This window comes from Sinocyclocheilus grahami, unplaced genomic scaffold (assembly GCF_001515645.1).
Source record: "Sinocyclocheilus grahami isolate Dianchi unplaced genomic scaffold, SAMN03320097.WGS_v1.1 scaffold1293.1, whole genome shotgun sequence".
Classification (NCBI taxonomy): domain Eukaryota; kingdom Metazoa; phylum Chordata; class Actinopteri; order Cypriniformes; family Cyprinidae; genus Sinocyclocheilus; species Sinocyclocheilus grahami.
The window spans coordinates 60,724-76,863 of NW_015506472.1; the positions used below are offsets into that span (position 1 = coordinate 60,724).

The 16,140-nt window shown below is 35.2% G+C and overlaps 1 protein-coding gene across 1 annotated transcript; it reads left to right on the forward strand.

Moving 5' to 3' along the window:
- LOC107568914 (aminopeptidase N-like) lies at positions 1-15,610 on the forward strand. The gene is made up of 22 exons (XM_016254910.1): positions 1-71; positions 371-452; positions 2,144-2,877; positions 4,629-4,771; positions 6,284-6,423; positions 6,527-6,653; positions 6,741-6,895; positions 6,975-7,088; positions 8,281-8,424; positions 8,651-8,716; positions 8,825-8,890; positions 9,897-10,072; positions 10,163-10,239; positions 10,762-10,895; positions 10,983-11,038; positions 12,127-12,274; positions 12,355-12,446; positions 12,531-12,641; positions 14,240-14,407; positions 15,005-15,145; positions 15,240-15,321; positions 15,434-15,610. The coding sequence occupies exons 3-22, from the start codon at positions 2,288-2,290 to the stop codon at positions 15,584-15,586; spliced, it is 2,883 nt and encodes a 960-aa protein (XP_016110396.1). The 5' UTR covers positions 1-71; positions 371-452; positions 2,144-2,287; the 3' UTR covers positions 15,587-15,610.
- Positions 15,611-16,140: the final 530 nt, after the last annotated feature.

Consider the following 16,140-nt stretch of genomic DNA (forward strand, 5'->3'; position numbering starts at 1 on the left):
TTTGTTTTTCCCATCAGCCTCATCATATTCACAGACTCTCCCACTTCTGTGACTTTCCCTATGGATACCTGGTATGTGCACTTTTACACTCTTCTGTTCGTCAGTCGAGCATGTGTGTGCGTTTATGTGATTTGACTTTTATCTCACACAAAAACTAAGAAGAAGTCTTTCTACAAAAGCAAGAAAACTGCTGCAAGATCTCTGTGCTCCTGCGCTGCTGCATGCATGGCTTTCCAGACAGAGTGATTTAGCATATGGTCAACGGATGAGATGGGTTTCTTTGGTTTGGATTGCAGTGTGGGTGTTTCATATTTTAGGGGGTTGCAGAGAATTCGTTTACGTATATTTACTTACCTCAAATAACTTCCAGGTGGAGATGGTCGTACGCAGTCGAGTGAAAGGCTTATAGCTGTCAGACAGGAGTTTAAGCAAAGTGGTTTTACAGCTGAAAGGTGAGAGCAAAATATTCATATCAATGATTGCATGAATTTGTATATGCAAAACCATAATATGCAATAAAGGCTTTGGCATACCTGTTAAGATCAGTTCAGACCAGCATGAATATTCTATACTAGTTTATTTTCAGATCCAGCTGGCGGATTAGTTTTAAAAAAAAAAAAAGTCAAGTTGTAAATAAAATAAAGATTACTGGAGTTCAGTTTACAAGAGAATACCTGTTCAGTCTACTTCAATATTTCACATTTAACGCAATGTATTATTTACCATTTCTTTGTAATTACTTGTGAAATATACTAGCAATTTCTGAGCAAAAAATGTTGCAGAGTAAATCCAAAACATTTGATATAATTAATATATATTTAACATAAACAATATAGAACATTATACACACACACACACACACACACATATATATATATATATATGTACAATTTTCAGGTACCTTGATGGAAATAAAATATACATATCACACAAAAGCATTTAGAAATACATACAAATGTTATACAAAAAAATTAAATATAATTAATAAATAAAAATGTTGCCTTGACAACTACATGAAATACATTTACGTTGAAGTACTAAAATTACTAAAAACAAATCAAATAAATTATGGGATTTTTATGGCAAAGCTTATTGGTGTAATGATTATATTTTCTTTGCCCCCTTATGAGACCACTGCAGTTTTTTTCCAATGCAAAAACATCTGCAAGTTGAACTTTCACATACATTTCCCACTTACAAGCACAAAAATGATTCCTCTTAAGAAAAGACAGCTCACGATATCCATTGGTTTAATTGAAAATGAATCAGCTGGACAGGGAAGGCATCCCATCCCATTCTATCCTGCACCAATGAGATGATCCATTGGTAACACTTTACAATAAGGTTCCATTAGTTAATGTTAGTTAATGTATTAACTAACATGAACAAACAATGAACAATACATTTATTACAGTATTTATTAATCTTTGTTAATGTTCGTTAATGAAAATACAGTCGTTCTTTGTTAGTTCATGTTAGTTCACAGTGCATTAACTAATGTTAACAAGCACAACTTTTGATTTTAATAATGCATTAGTAAATGTTAAAATTAACATTAGCTAAGATTAATAAATGCTGTAGAAGTATTGTACATGCATAGTTCATGTTAACTAAAGTAGTTAACTAATGTTAACTAATGAACCTTATTGTAAAGTGTTACCGATCCATTATGAGTGCATTTAAAATCTGTTCAAGCTTACAGGCCTGTTCACTTTTGCTCATATTTCTGCTTTCTAACACAGCTTTTAAGTGTTAAAATATATGCATGTGATTGTTGATTGAACTCACATAACATGGTAAAAAACTCAAATGACTAAAATCAAATAAAAAACAAGAAAACAAAAACTAATAAAAATATAACTTTTTTTATAAAAAGTTCTAATATTTAAACTAAACATATAAAAATTGAATCTAACTCAAAATAGTAATAAATACAACAACAGCATTTTAAAAATAGTGAAATAACACTGTAGGCAGCCTATCTCACTTTCATTGTTTGGAAAAGAGCAGCGTGGAGATTCTGCAAAATATCTCCTTTTTTGTTCCACAGTAGAAAGAAAGTCATTCAATTTGAAATGTCATGAGGGTGAGTAAATATTGACATTTTCATGTTTGGATGAACTATTCCTCTTGTTTGCTCTAGGTATTTATAATCACCGAAGATGGAAAGCATCTATTTGTTTTTGTTGAAGGCAGTGTCGTGCTAGCATCATCTCAACAACACCGCAAAGAAGTAAAACGCACATAAAGGACACCACCAATTTCCCAACTCAAACCACAGTGAACCATGGGGAAAGGCTATTACATCAGCAAACATCTGGCCACTGCAGCCATGGTGCTGGCCGCAATAGCCTTGGTGACCATCATTGCATTATCAGTGGTTTATAATCGCGAAAAGTCCAAAAACGCAGCAAAATTCACTAACGCAACTACATCGCCAGTACCTCCCACCCCGAAGACTTCCAACGAACCCTGGGACAAATACAGACTGCCCGATACTCTGTCTCCAGAGTACTACAATGTGACTCTTTGGCCCCGTTTGGTGAAGAATGTCAATGGGATGTATATTTTCACTGGGATCTCTGGAGTGATGTTTACTTGTGTGAAGAAGACAGACCTGATATTAATTCACTCCAACAAGCTGAACTTGACTCTGTTTAAGGGACACCATGCAAAACTCACGGGTCAGAGCGGCGTAACGGCTCCGGCCATAAAGACAACCTGGTTTCAGATGGAAAAACAGTACCTGGTGATTCAACTGGAGGGAAAACTGAAGCCTGGCAAGTCCTACTGGCTCTACACCGAGTTCACAGGAGAGCTCGCTGATGATCTGGAGGGTTTCTACAGGAGTGAATACATGGAAGATGGGGAAAAAAAGTGAGAAGTTGTTTTAGGAAGCAATACAATTTCCCCAAAAAGTACATAGACACTAAAGCAGCTAAAAATGTCAGAATGTCATTCCATTAGACACAAAATGTCAAACCACGTGGCATCAGCAAACAGATGAAACATCTGCTAGAGATTTCCTCTGAACTAACTTCGCTTTTCTGAGCCATTTCTGCAATTGCTTCTAAGCAACTGCTTTAAAAGATCAGTGGATGTATGAAGTCAGTTCCCTAGTAGACAAACCACAAGTGTACTTCCATTCATGTTCAGCAACCAGAAAATGTCACGAAACTTCATATGCGCATTCATTTTGAACTGTTCAAAAGTTTGGGGTCAGTACTATTTTTTAAAATAAATATTTGCAAGGATGCATCAAATCGACCAAAAGTGTCAGTAAACCCTAGTAAAAAAAAAGTAGTGTATTTAAAATACATGTATTTCATACGAAGTATAGTTCAAATCTATTAAAATAGACTTATTTGGAGTACTACTTGTGCACAATGCACAATACTGCATGATCTTCGAATAAGATCAGTCTTTTAACGCAAGATATTTAAAGTGTAACTGAAGTATATTGAAACAATTATAATGTAAAGTTTCACTTTAGCACAATCAAATACTCTTCAGTATATCTTTAGTTGGACTTCATCTCTACTTCTGCACAATTCATGTGCATTAAGTACAAAACTAGTTGTTTCAATCTATCAGACTTTAAGCATACCAGTTTAGTATCCTACAAAAGTACAATTGTAATGTATTTTTATTAAGCACATAAATATTCAAATGCATTTGTAGTATACTTAACATAAATGTATTTCAAATACATTTTAGTATATTTATTTTTCATAGGGAACACATGTATAATGTTACAATATGAATGCTATTAATGTTATTTCAAACACATGCTGCCCTTTTGAAATTTCTGCTCATCAAGTAATACTGGAAAAAAAAGGATTAAGATTTCCACAAAAATATTGAGAAGCACAACTGTTTTCAACACTGATAATTATATATATATATCTTGTTGCATCTTTCCCAAAAAGACTCATGGCTGTATTAGATCAAAAGGGTGCTTCTACTAAATACTGAGCAAAGGGTCTGAATACTTAGGACCATGTGATATTTCAGTTTTTCTTTTTTAATAAATCTGCAAAAATGTCAACAATTCTATGTTTTTCTGTCAATATGGGGTGCTGTGTGTACATTAATGAGGAAAAAAAAATTAACTTAAATGATTTTAGCAAATGGCTGCAATATAACAAAGAGTGAAAAATTTAAGGGGGTCTGAATACTTTCCGTACCCACTGTATGTGTGTGTGTGTGTGTTTCTTAAGCATCAAATTAACAGGATCATGTGACACTGAAAATTCAGCTATCCATCACAGGAAAAAATTACATTTCAAAATATATTTTAAATATAAAACAGTTATTTTAAATTGTAATAATATTTCACAATATTAATATTTTAACTCAACACTAAACTTCGGAATGGTAAAATATGTGCTTTATCATTTAAAAATCTTTTTTTTCTGAAATGTTTTGCTTAATAAGTGCACTTGTGCTATATTTCTAAACAAAATAATTGCCACTTGGTTTGATATTTTTGTAATGCAATTAAATCAAGACATGTGACTTATGTTACTAAAAATGATTTCTTTGATGTTGTTCCTTTCAGTCTTAGAAAAACATTGTTGATCATTTAAATTTAGAAATATGACATGAACTGCTCTTGTGTTTTGCAGAATTATTGCCATCACTCAGATGCAGGCCACTTACGCTAGAAAAGCTTTCCCATGTTTCGATGAGCCTGGCATGAAAGCTGTGTTTCATATCACTCTCATCCATGACCTGGAAACAACAGCACTGTCAAACAGCCAAGAAATTAGTAAGACAAACTAATTACTTTGTGTTTGTGCTCAATGAAAGACCAAATCTGTATGTGCTGCCCTAAACAAGCTGCAGCAAAAAGGGTTTTCAGTACGGTGGCCGAGAGAGCTCAACGCGCTGCAACTTAAGAAAACACATGCAAATTGAAAAAACACCAGCAAATTAAGAAAACATCTTCATCAGTTTGACAACACACGCGCTGCAAATCCTCACAACACATGCAAATGAAGAAACGCTGCAAATCGGCCACCGTATTTCAGGCCCATTTGAGATTGTAGGATTCAATTGTTGTCACCTACCAATTTTACTATAAAATTTGCAAAAATTTCACCCTCCAAAACATAATTTACTTAATTTAAATATATATATATATATATATAAAAACATTATTAACTTAAAATTGGAATACATTGACTAAAAACAATCCATTAAGAATAAAATTTACCAAAATTAAACAAATTAACAATAAATAATTATACTACATATATTACATTTTTCATAAAATGTTTTCAGCTTTTTTTCATACGTTTTAGTTTATTTTCTCCCTCTTAGGCCATAAGAGGGCCCCATAACTGTCTAATTGAGCCGTATATATAAAAAACATTAACTTAAAATTGGAATACATTAACTAAAAACAATCCATTAAGAATAAAATTTACCAAAATTAAACAAATTAACAATAAATAATTATACTACATATATTACATTTTTCATAAAATGTTTTCAGCTTTTTTTCATACGTTTTAGTTTATTTTCTCCCTCTTAGGCCATAAGAGGGCCCCATAACTGTCTAATTGAGCCGTAACCGCTTCCTGAGCCAGTTTTTAGTGTATTTAAAAATGCAAAGAGCCCGCACTTATCTAGAAACGGCCTGTTATCTTTTTCTTTTTATCATGGAAGTTAAAGGGAACTGGGTGTGTAAAGATCACGAAATAAAACACCATAACATATCATTAAAAAAGTCTAAGACTTGTGCTCTATACGCCAAGCCTTCTGAAGCCACATATATAGCTTTGTATCATATACTACAAAAATTGGTGAATAGACACCATATTTGATCTGAGAGCTGCTGCAGTGAGGACGGTTTTCAGTGAATAAGGACTTCAATTTCAGTCTATTACAACAACCAAAACGTACAGCTTCAGATGATTAAAAAAATTTAAATATAGAGCAGGATATTCAAAAATTCACCATCTGTAACCATGGAAGAGAGAGTTATGGGTTTAGAACAACATGAAAGCGATATTTGTGGTTTTTGAGTCATAGTCTGCGAGTTTTAAAAATGCTTTTCAATTGCAAAACGAAAGCTGTGGACTGTAGGCCAGTGATACATGGACTTATTTAATATATTGAATTTGCCTATTCACTTACTCAATATATTGACTTCTAATAATGCTGAATTTAAATGTAAATGGCAAATTCATAAATGTAAATAATTCTATTAAAAAAAATTCATTACTTGCATTATCATAAATAGCTCTAATTGTAATTCCTCATTTTTTCATCTTAGAAACAGAAAATGTCATCATCGATGAAACGGCAGTTACCAGAACGATATTTGGACCCACAAAGAAGATGTCAACGTATCTCGTCGCGTTTGTTGTCAGTGATTTTAAGTACATCAGTGCTAAAGACAAGAAGGGAGTTTTGGTAGGGCCTCTGCACCAATTTATAAATCTAAGCTTTATGAAGAGGAATATGGTATAGACGTGAAGTTACAGTATATGAAAACTACTTGTTTGGCTTGTCAAAGGTAAGAATATGGGCAAGAAAAAAGGCCATCGAAGACGGGCAAGGCGATTATGCACTCAAAATCACTCAGCCAATACTGGAGTTCTTTGAGAAATATTACAACACTAGCTATCCGCTTTCCAAGTCAGGTACGACCAGCTTCATTCATGATAAACAATAAAACCGTTTCCCTTCAAAGCGCAGCAGAATAAGCAGTTATCCTCCTGTTTTCTTAGACCAGATTGCATTGCCTGACTTTAACTCAGGAGCCATGGAAAACTGGGGTCTTGTCACTTACAGAGAGACGGCTCTTCTATACGATCCGCGGACGTCTGCCAATGGCAACAAGCAGAGGATTGTGACTGTTGTTTCTCACGAGCTGGCTCACATGGTATGTCTGGGCCCTGTAAAGGGGACTCGCAGTACTTTTTGCTTCGCACAGTTTGCCATGTGATTTATGTGTCTTTCAGTGGTTTGGAAACCTCGTGACGCTGAAATGGTGGAATGACCTCTGGCTGAACGAGGGGTTCGCTTCATACGTGGAGTATCTGGGCGCTGATTATGCTGAGCCCAACTGGAACATGGTAAGAACATCATTCAGAGGATTTTTGTGAAACAGTCCCTGTCTTTTAAATAATTTTAAGATGACCACTAGATAATTAACCTCTCACACTATGCCTCAATCATCAAGGCACTTACATTGTGTAGAAAAACGTGCCTGTATTTAAAGTTGAAGTGTGTATGTACTTTCTCTATTCCAATTTAATGAACAGAAACAACTAAAGGTAATCTTTTCACTAGATGCTTTCAAAACATTGGTCTGTTTGTTTAAGCAAAGGCTTGGCTGGTTGGAAGCAGATAGTCCTGCTGGTGGATACTGTAACTACACCACCCAGACCAAACAGTATCTTTCTCCCTTGATGGGCATTTAGAAATAGCCATGTATTCTGACAAAATCAAGTTTTGTTTGCAAGCAACATACAAAAAGCGCCTGTTTACTTTAACAAGTTCTTGGTGAACCTGACACATTCATTCATTCATTCATTCATTCATTTTGGGAAACCTGGGGAATTTATAAATGAATGAATGAATGAATGAATGAATGAATGAATGAATGAATGAATGAATGAATGAATGAATGAATGAATGAATAAGGTCAAATGAGTTCTTGGTGAACCTGATTTATTTATTTATTTATATTTATTTATTTATTTCTGACACACAAGTACTTGGTAAACTTGAAAAATATATGAAATAAAATATTTATTAATTGATTTATTTATAAGGCAAACACGCTTTTGGTAATGAATGAATGAATAAATGAATAAATAATGAAAATTTCAAGTTTGCCAAAAACTTGTTTGCCTTGTAAATAAATAAATACATATCTTATTTAATATATTTTCAAGTTCACTAAGAACTTGTTTACCTTCTAAATAAATAAATGAATAAATACATATCTTATTTCATATATTTTTCAAGTTTACTAAGAACTTGTTTGCCTTCTAAATAAATAAATAAATAGGTAATTTTTCATAAATGTTTCAGGTTTACCATATGCCCTGAAAACAAACAAACAAACAAACAAACAAACTTGGTAAACCTGGAAACATTAATTATTTTTGCAGATCCGTTTATAGCCACTAGTGGTGCAGAAGTTACACACCACCTTTGAGAGAGAGGATGATGTATTGTTGCATGTTGTTGTTCAGCTAAATGTATTGAAGAGACACACCTTGTAACATGTAATTGACAATCAACTCTGTCCCTCGCCAGAAAGACCAGACCATTCTGTACGACCTGCAAAGGGCGTTTGCTGTGGATAGCTTGACTTCCTCTCACCCCCTCTCCCAAAAGAAGGAAGAGGTCAACACACCCTCAGAAATCAGCGAAATGTTCGACACCATATCCTACAGCAAGGTATAAAAATCTACTGCATTATCATGACAACTAACAACTTAAAAGTGCCTAAAGAAACAACAAGAACAATCTAGCAACTGGATAGCAATGGACTAGCATTCATTCTAAATATTGTGGAATTGCGAGAGGCCACCACTCTAGAGAGGTTGCAAATAAAGTCATAAAGCAGTCAGGGTAGTTTCAGTCCAGTCAGAGATAAATGCATTTCATATGTTTGTCATTACAGGGAGCCGCAGTGCTTAAAATGCTCTCTGAATTCCTGACAGAGCCGGTGTTTGCCAAAGGACTTGGTGTAAGCCTTACTGTACTCTCCTGTTTTTGAACAAGTTCCAGAGTTCATGCAACTTTCGTGCCGTATTTCATGACCTGATAGTACAGTTGTGGTGTTCTTCTCCCGCAGAACTATCTGAAGCAGTTTGCTTTTGGAAGCTCAGTGCATTCAGATCTCTGGGACCTCCTTCAAAAGGTGGGCTGTTTAACTGCTTGAGATTTATATGTGGTAAATGATGGGCAATTGCAAGTTATTAAGTTAGAATTGCATGATATGAAGTCCTAATTGTGTGTTATAAAATCAGAATTGCAAGATATAAACTCGCAATTGTAAGAAAATAGTATTTTCCCTTAGACTTGGACTTTACAACTTTATATCTAACAATTCAGAAAAAGTCAGAATTGCAAGAAATAAGTTTATATCTCACAATTTTTCTCACAATTGCGAGTTTATAGCTTACAAATCTAAGAAAAAAAAAGAGAATTGCAAGATAAAATGTTCGCAATTCTGATGTTTTTTCTTGCAATTGCAAGTTTACATCTCACAATTCTGACTTTATAATTTGCAAGTGTGAGTTTATATCTCACAATTCTGAGAACAAATTCAGAATTGCTAAAAAGTCCATTTATATCTCACAATTCTGACTCTATAATTTGCAATTGTGAGTTCATATCTCACAATGCTGAGAAAAAGTCAGAATTGCATGAAAAAAGTACGTTTATATCTCGCAATTCTGATGTTTTTTCCCACAATTCAGTTTATATCTCGCGATTCTGACTTTATAATTTGCAATTGCGAGTTTATAGCTCTTAAAGTCAGAACTGTGAGATATAAACTCGCAATTGTAAGAAATTTTTCTTTTTTTTACTTTATTTCTCGCAATTATGAGTTTATATCTCACAATTCTGAGAATTTTTCGGAGAAAAGGTTTTTTTATTGCAATTGCGAGTTATATAATAATAATAATAAAAAAAATATATATATATATAAGAAATAAAACTTTCTTTAACTTGATTGTTAATAAAGAAAATGATACTTGAGTCATGTTGTAGTTACATAGTTGACTAGTTAAATGTAAAAAAAAGAAATATAAAATTGAAATCAGTCAAACGTTCTGAAAAAAAAAAAATCGAGCCCTAATATGCGGTGTAGTAAACACTGTAAAACTTTAAGGAACTGTTCATTTTCACTTCTCAACCAGGCAGTAGATCAAACTCCAGGAGTGAAACTACCGTATAGTGTTCATGAGATCATGAACCGCTGGATACTACAGATGGGTTTCCCAGTAATCACTATTGACACTCGAACAGGGAACGTCAGCCAAAAGCACTTTCTTCTAGAGCCTGACGCAGTGGTGGATAGGAAATCTGAATACAAGTATGTTGTCAAACATCATCATTATAATATAACATTTACAGATCCTCTGAAAACCCTTCTTATAAGTCTAACTGCTGTGTTAAACCTCAGTTATGAATGGTTTGTACCCATCAAATGGATGAAGAAACACCAGGTGCAGGACCAGCTGTGGCTTCTGCAGAAATCAGGTGCATTAAACCTTGTTAAGTCACTTTATACTTTTCATCTACCTCAAGATCTTGCAACAGGTCTTGCACACTCTCGCTCAGCCAGTAAAATCGCAGGTCACTCGGTTCTTAAAGTTATGGGTCTCTGCACTCCAACGCAAGGGCATTTTGGCCAATCTGTAGCAGGCAAAGAGTCAAATCGTTATTCTACAGGGGGCTGGAGATGCATGAAATTTTGGAAATTTGATTTGTTTTTAGAAGACAAGGGAGTGAAGCTTACTATTCTGGCTCGAGAGAAAGCTTTGAGTGCATGCATTTGCTTTTAGATTTACTGAAGACCAACAGAAAAGTGTTTGACCATGTAAAACTGGTCGTCACAATGCCAGGGTTGTTGCTTGGTGGTTATCTATTGACCCAAGTATAAAGATGCATGCATTAATTTTGTCTTTGCACTGCCAGTACTGTAACTTATTGTCAAATGAAATGTTTTCTCCTTGCATGGAGATACTGTATAAAATATGACCTTATTTTATCTGCTCTAAGCTCTACACAAACCCATGAAAGTCAGCAAAAATGAATGGGTGCTGGCCAACCTCCATGTGTCGGGATACTTCAGAGTGAACTACGACCTTGGGAACTGGGAGCGACTTCTCAGCCAACTGGAGTCCGATCACCAGGTCCTCCATGAAAATTATGAAAAAGATCAGTCTCAAAAGGGGCAAAAAGACATATAAACAATATTTTAATGTCTTTTCTTTATATAGGTGATACCTGTGGTAAACAGAGCTCAGATTCTGGATGATGCATTTAATCTGGCAAGGTGAGAGTTATTGCATGTCCACCACCACTCAAAAGTTTGTGATGTTTTTTTTTTTAAAGAAATTAATACTTTTATTTAGCTAGGGTGCATTAGATCAATCAAAAGTGACAGTAAAGACATTCATAATGTTACAAAAAAGCAAATAAATGCTGTTCTTTCTCTTCCTGAAACAAACAAACAAAAAATTTATTACTTTTTCAACAAAAATATTAAGCAGTACAATTGTTTTCAACATTGATAATGATAAGAAATGTTGAAAAAATAAGTAATGCCTGCTGAAAATTCAGCTTTGCTAACACAGGAATGAATTACATTTTAAAATAGAAAACAGCTACTTTAAACTGTAATAATATTTCACAATATTATTGATTTTACTATATTTTTGATCAAATGCAGCCCTGGTGAGCAGAAGAGACTTTAAAAATCATTAAAACATTTTACCGACCCCATACATTTTTGAATGGTAATGGGTTCCCACTGTCTTGGAAAGGTATTTATTTTTGGCCTGGGAAAGTAATAAGAATTAATCAAATTACAAAAATTAACTAAACTGATACAAGTTTTTATAGTTATTCTAGTTATGTGATGCTCAAAAATATTCCATTGGCTACAAATAGTTTTTGTGTTGAATACATCTTGCAAACCATGTTAGTGTGATTTTTCAGTGAATTAAGTCAGTTTTTTGCTATGAATCAGTTAAACTGATTCACAATTCAGTCTAAATCAGGGCTGCCCAAACTCGGTCCTGGAGGGCCAGTGTCCTGCAGAGTTTAGCTCCATCTTGCCTCAACACATCTGCCTTTAAGTTTCTTTTATGCCTAGTAAGAGCTTGATTAGCTGGTTCAGGTGTGTTTAATTGGGGTTGGAGCTAAACTCTTCAGGACACTGGCCCTCCAGGACCGAGTTTGGACAGCCCTGGTCTAAATGATTAATGATTAAATCCGTCTGAATTAAAGTGATTTAAAAAAGTTTGTATCTATCCAGTAATTGAAAACAACTTAACAGGTCATGAAAAGTCAAGGAAATTCACTGGTAAAAAATGTGGATGACTGTATTCCATATAAAACTATGTCTTTTTTTTCCCCCAGAGCATCCATTATAAACATAACGCTTGCTTTGAGAACAACTAAATATCTCTTGCATGAGCGGGAGTACATTCCATGGGAGGCGGCGCTTCGAAATCTGAACTATTTTTTCCAGTTGTTTGATCGCAGTGAAGTTTACGGTGCCATGCAGGTTGGTTAAATCTCATTTTTATAATCAAAACCGAAGTAAAGCAGATAGATTACAGAGACTGCTGTTTGTGTTTATTTTAGGCTTATCTTAAGAAACAAGTCAAACCACTGTTTGAATATTTTGGGATTATCAGCTCAAACTGGACAACAGTTGCCTCTGGCCACACTGATCAGTAAGGACAAATCTTTCATATGTCACATGCTTCCCAGACTCAATTTGCTTTATGTTTAATAATAAGCTATTTTTTTGTCCTCAGGTTCACACAGATCATTGCGCTGTCTCTAGCCTGCAGCACCGGCGTGGAGGGATGCAGAGAACTAACCAGGAGCTGGTTCAAAAAATGGATGCAGAATCCTCATAACAATACGTGAGCGCAAACCTCAAAGGAAATTCAGCAATTTCCTATGTGGATGGTTGTATACCATGTCTTAAGCAATTTAGAGATTAGTAACTTATATCACAAGTTCCTTTAAAGTGCCAGTTCTTCGAAATGTTGTTTTGTACAATATATGATGTTTTTGAGAAGTTTCAAGTGCTTGACACTCAATATCAGTGGAGGAAATGAAACTTAGTTTTATAAAGTGAACAAATTATTTAAATTATTACCTGATTTTTTAAAGAATAGTTTTTCATTCAGAGTGTGCTGAGATTCATCTTGTGTACAGTTAGTTAAACTTAAAGGTGGGGTAAGTGATTTCTGGTAGCCAATGTTGATATTTCAAATCACCAAAACAGACCCTCTCGCCCCTATTTTGATAGCTCCGCCCCACACATACGTACGCAACCCAGGCAACGATTATGACACACGAGCATATTCAAGCAAAAGCCAGCATATATTAGTTCTGTGAAACAAAGCAAAACCAATGTTACTCACCTATCGAGAAGAAACATCGCAGTCTGATCGCGTCCGATCGCAGGCCTTCCCGCTTCTTGAGTTCTCTCCAGCGCTGGAAAGCTGATCCGATATTTACACGGGTCCTACTTCTTGCCTTATCGTAAGCCTACTTTTGTTCCGCAGACGTTGTCCTCTTTTGTTTTTTTATCTGCCATCTCTATTTTTCTGTCGCTCGGCTAGCTAATGTCCGTCCTGTGCACTGAGCACTCTCTCCTCCGCATCATGAGTAGACACAGCTCTTACTGCTGATTGGCTACAAGTTTGTTTTGGTACTCAGCCCGACTCAGTTTTCTAAAGCGTTTTTAAAAAAATTCATACCCCACCTTTAAATGTTAAAGTCAAACACTACTCACAACTCAATTTACTTCCGTAATGTGATGCTGCATTTCAGAGTGAAACAAGATATTCAATGAGAAAACATGTAAATTGGTGAGTGTAAAAAGTCAGTGTTACATACCAGAATGCAGGCAGGCGATTTGAAGGGATGGACTGAAAAGTGTGATTTGTAACCTCATCTGAAAAGGAAAGTAATTTCAGATAAATTTTGATAAAAGTTTACAAATTTTAACATATTTTAATACAGTGCACCAATATTGTGCACAATAAGATCAGAAACATACCTCTAATATTTTGATACACCTCTCTGATGTGGAATTAAAATATTAAAAATTAAAAAATATACATATTGCACATTGAATGTACACTACAATTTAAAAGTTTGAGTTTATTAAGACTTTTTAAAGAATTTATTAAGCAGCGATGCATTAATTTGGTCAAAAGTGACAGTAAAGACATCTATAAAAAGATTTCGATTTGAAATAAATGCTGTTCTTTCGAACTTTCCATTCATCGAAAAAATCCTGAAAAATTATATCACAGTTTCAAAAAGAAAAAAACAGAAGCACAACTGTTTTCAGCATTAATAACTAGAATTGTTTCTTGAGCATATTCAGGAATAAATCATATTTTAAAATGTGTTAAAAAACAGCTATTTTAAATAGTACAATATTTCATTTATTGGTGCTGCATTTATGATGAAATAAATAAATAATGAAAAAAATTCCGTTCAGGATTCACCCTAACCTGAGGTCGACGGTGTACTGTGATGCCATCGCTGCAGGTGGTACAGAAGAGTGGAATTTTGGCTGGCAGATGTTCCAGAAGGCCACAGTCGCAGCTGAAGCTGTCAAACTGAGATCGACTCTGGCATGCACCAAAGTGCCTTGGTTACTGAACAGGTAGCTCTGGGAAAGCATAAGGGTCAAAGACATGATGTCTGAAATAAATTCAATTTAAACCACTTATATTAACACTCAAGTTCTTAGAAACCTTCGAATGACGAACACATTTTTGGGGGTTATACCTAATAAACCTGAACAGAACTTACCTTGTATATCATGTTCTGATATTTTTAAGCATCCTAAATCATTTCCAGTTTTATCATTTAAGACAACAAAATATCTTAACACAACAATGTATTTTTTTTCTCCAATATTAATATAGCTTAATATTCATATCCTTATTATGCAATATGCTTTTTTTATGACAAGATTATGGCAAAACAATTTTTTCTTCAAATTTTTTTTAATTGTGGGACTTTTAATTGTACTTTTTAAGATGGAATCCAATTTTTATACTTAAAGCTCCATAAAACAAATATCAAAATAAATTTTAATTCAGAAATTCTAAACATGTTTATTATAGAAATTGTGTGTTCAAGTCACCACCTGTCTGAATTGCATTTCTAATGTATTTTTGAACAATTTGTGTAGATGCATTGTAATACTCTAGGAACTGTGGAGTTTAACTTGTAAACTGTTTCATGTTTTAATAAGGTACCTGGAATACACTATGAACCCAGAAAAGATACGCAAACAGGACGCCACTTCTACCATTGGGTACATTGCCAGTAATATTATTGGACAACCTTTGGCATGGGATTTTGTCCGGGCAAACTGGGACTATTTCTTCAAATTGTAAGTATGCCAAATGCCATAACACACACACACACACAAAGAGAGAGAAAGAGAAACATATGTAAAAGTACACACTTTTGGTATTACTCAACAGGTACGGCACTGGATCATTCACTTTCTCCAGATTGATTAGTGATGTCACCTATAGATTCTGCACACCATTTGAACTCAGTCAGGTACATGACCTTTGACCTTACAACCACACAGCAAAAATCTATTGCATGCACTGTGAGAGGCTTATAAGACATAACCTGACTTAAGTGTGAAATCCTCGCTGTCTTTGTTCAGTTGAAACGCTTCCAAAAGGATAATGCTGAGACCGGATTCGGCTCGGGAACTCAAGCGCTGCAGCAGGCCATCGAGAAGACAGCAGCCAAGATTAAGTGGTTGGCGGAGAACAAGGAACCGGTTCTTCAGTGGTTCCTCTCAGAATCAGCGTAAAACTCACATCTGTGTGCCGTGAGATCAGAGTAAGTTCAAGTATTACTTCAGTCATTTCAGCTGGATGCACTTAATGCCGAGTTCACACTGCACGATTTTCAAAGACGTCGCATCACAGTTGGTTTCACACTGCGTGACTATCTGGGGTAGCATTCAGTTGTTGCTGTGTTCACACTGCACGATGGAACGACGATAGGAGGTTACACACTGCATGATTTACAATAGGAAGAATCGCCGACAGCTCTGTCTGATGCGGGGTTGCCAGGTTTTCACTACAAAACCCGCCCAATTACTACGCAAACCTAGCCTGAATTGCTTTTGAGGGGGTCCCCCAGGAAACAGTTGGTTTCACACTGCGTGACTATCTGGGGTAGCATTCAGTTGTTGCTGTGTTCACACTGCACGATGGAACGACGATAGGAGGTTACACACTGCATGATTTACAATAGGAAGAATCGCCGACAGCTCTGTCTGATGCGGGGTTGCCAGGTTTTCACTACAAAACCCGCCCAATTACTACGCAAACCTAGCCTGAATTGCTTTTGAGGGGGTCC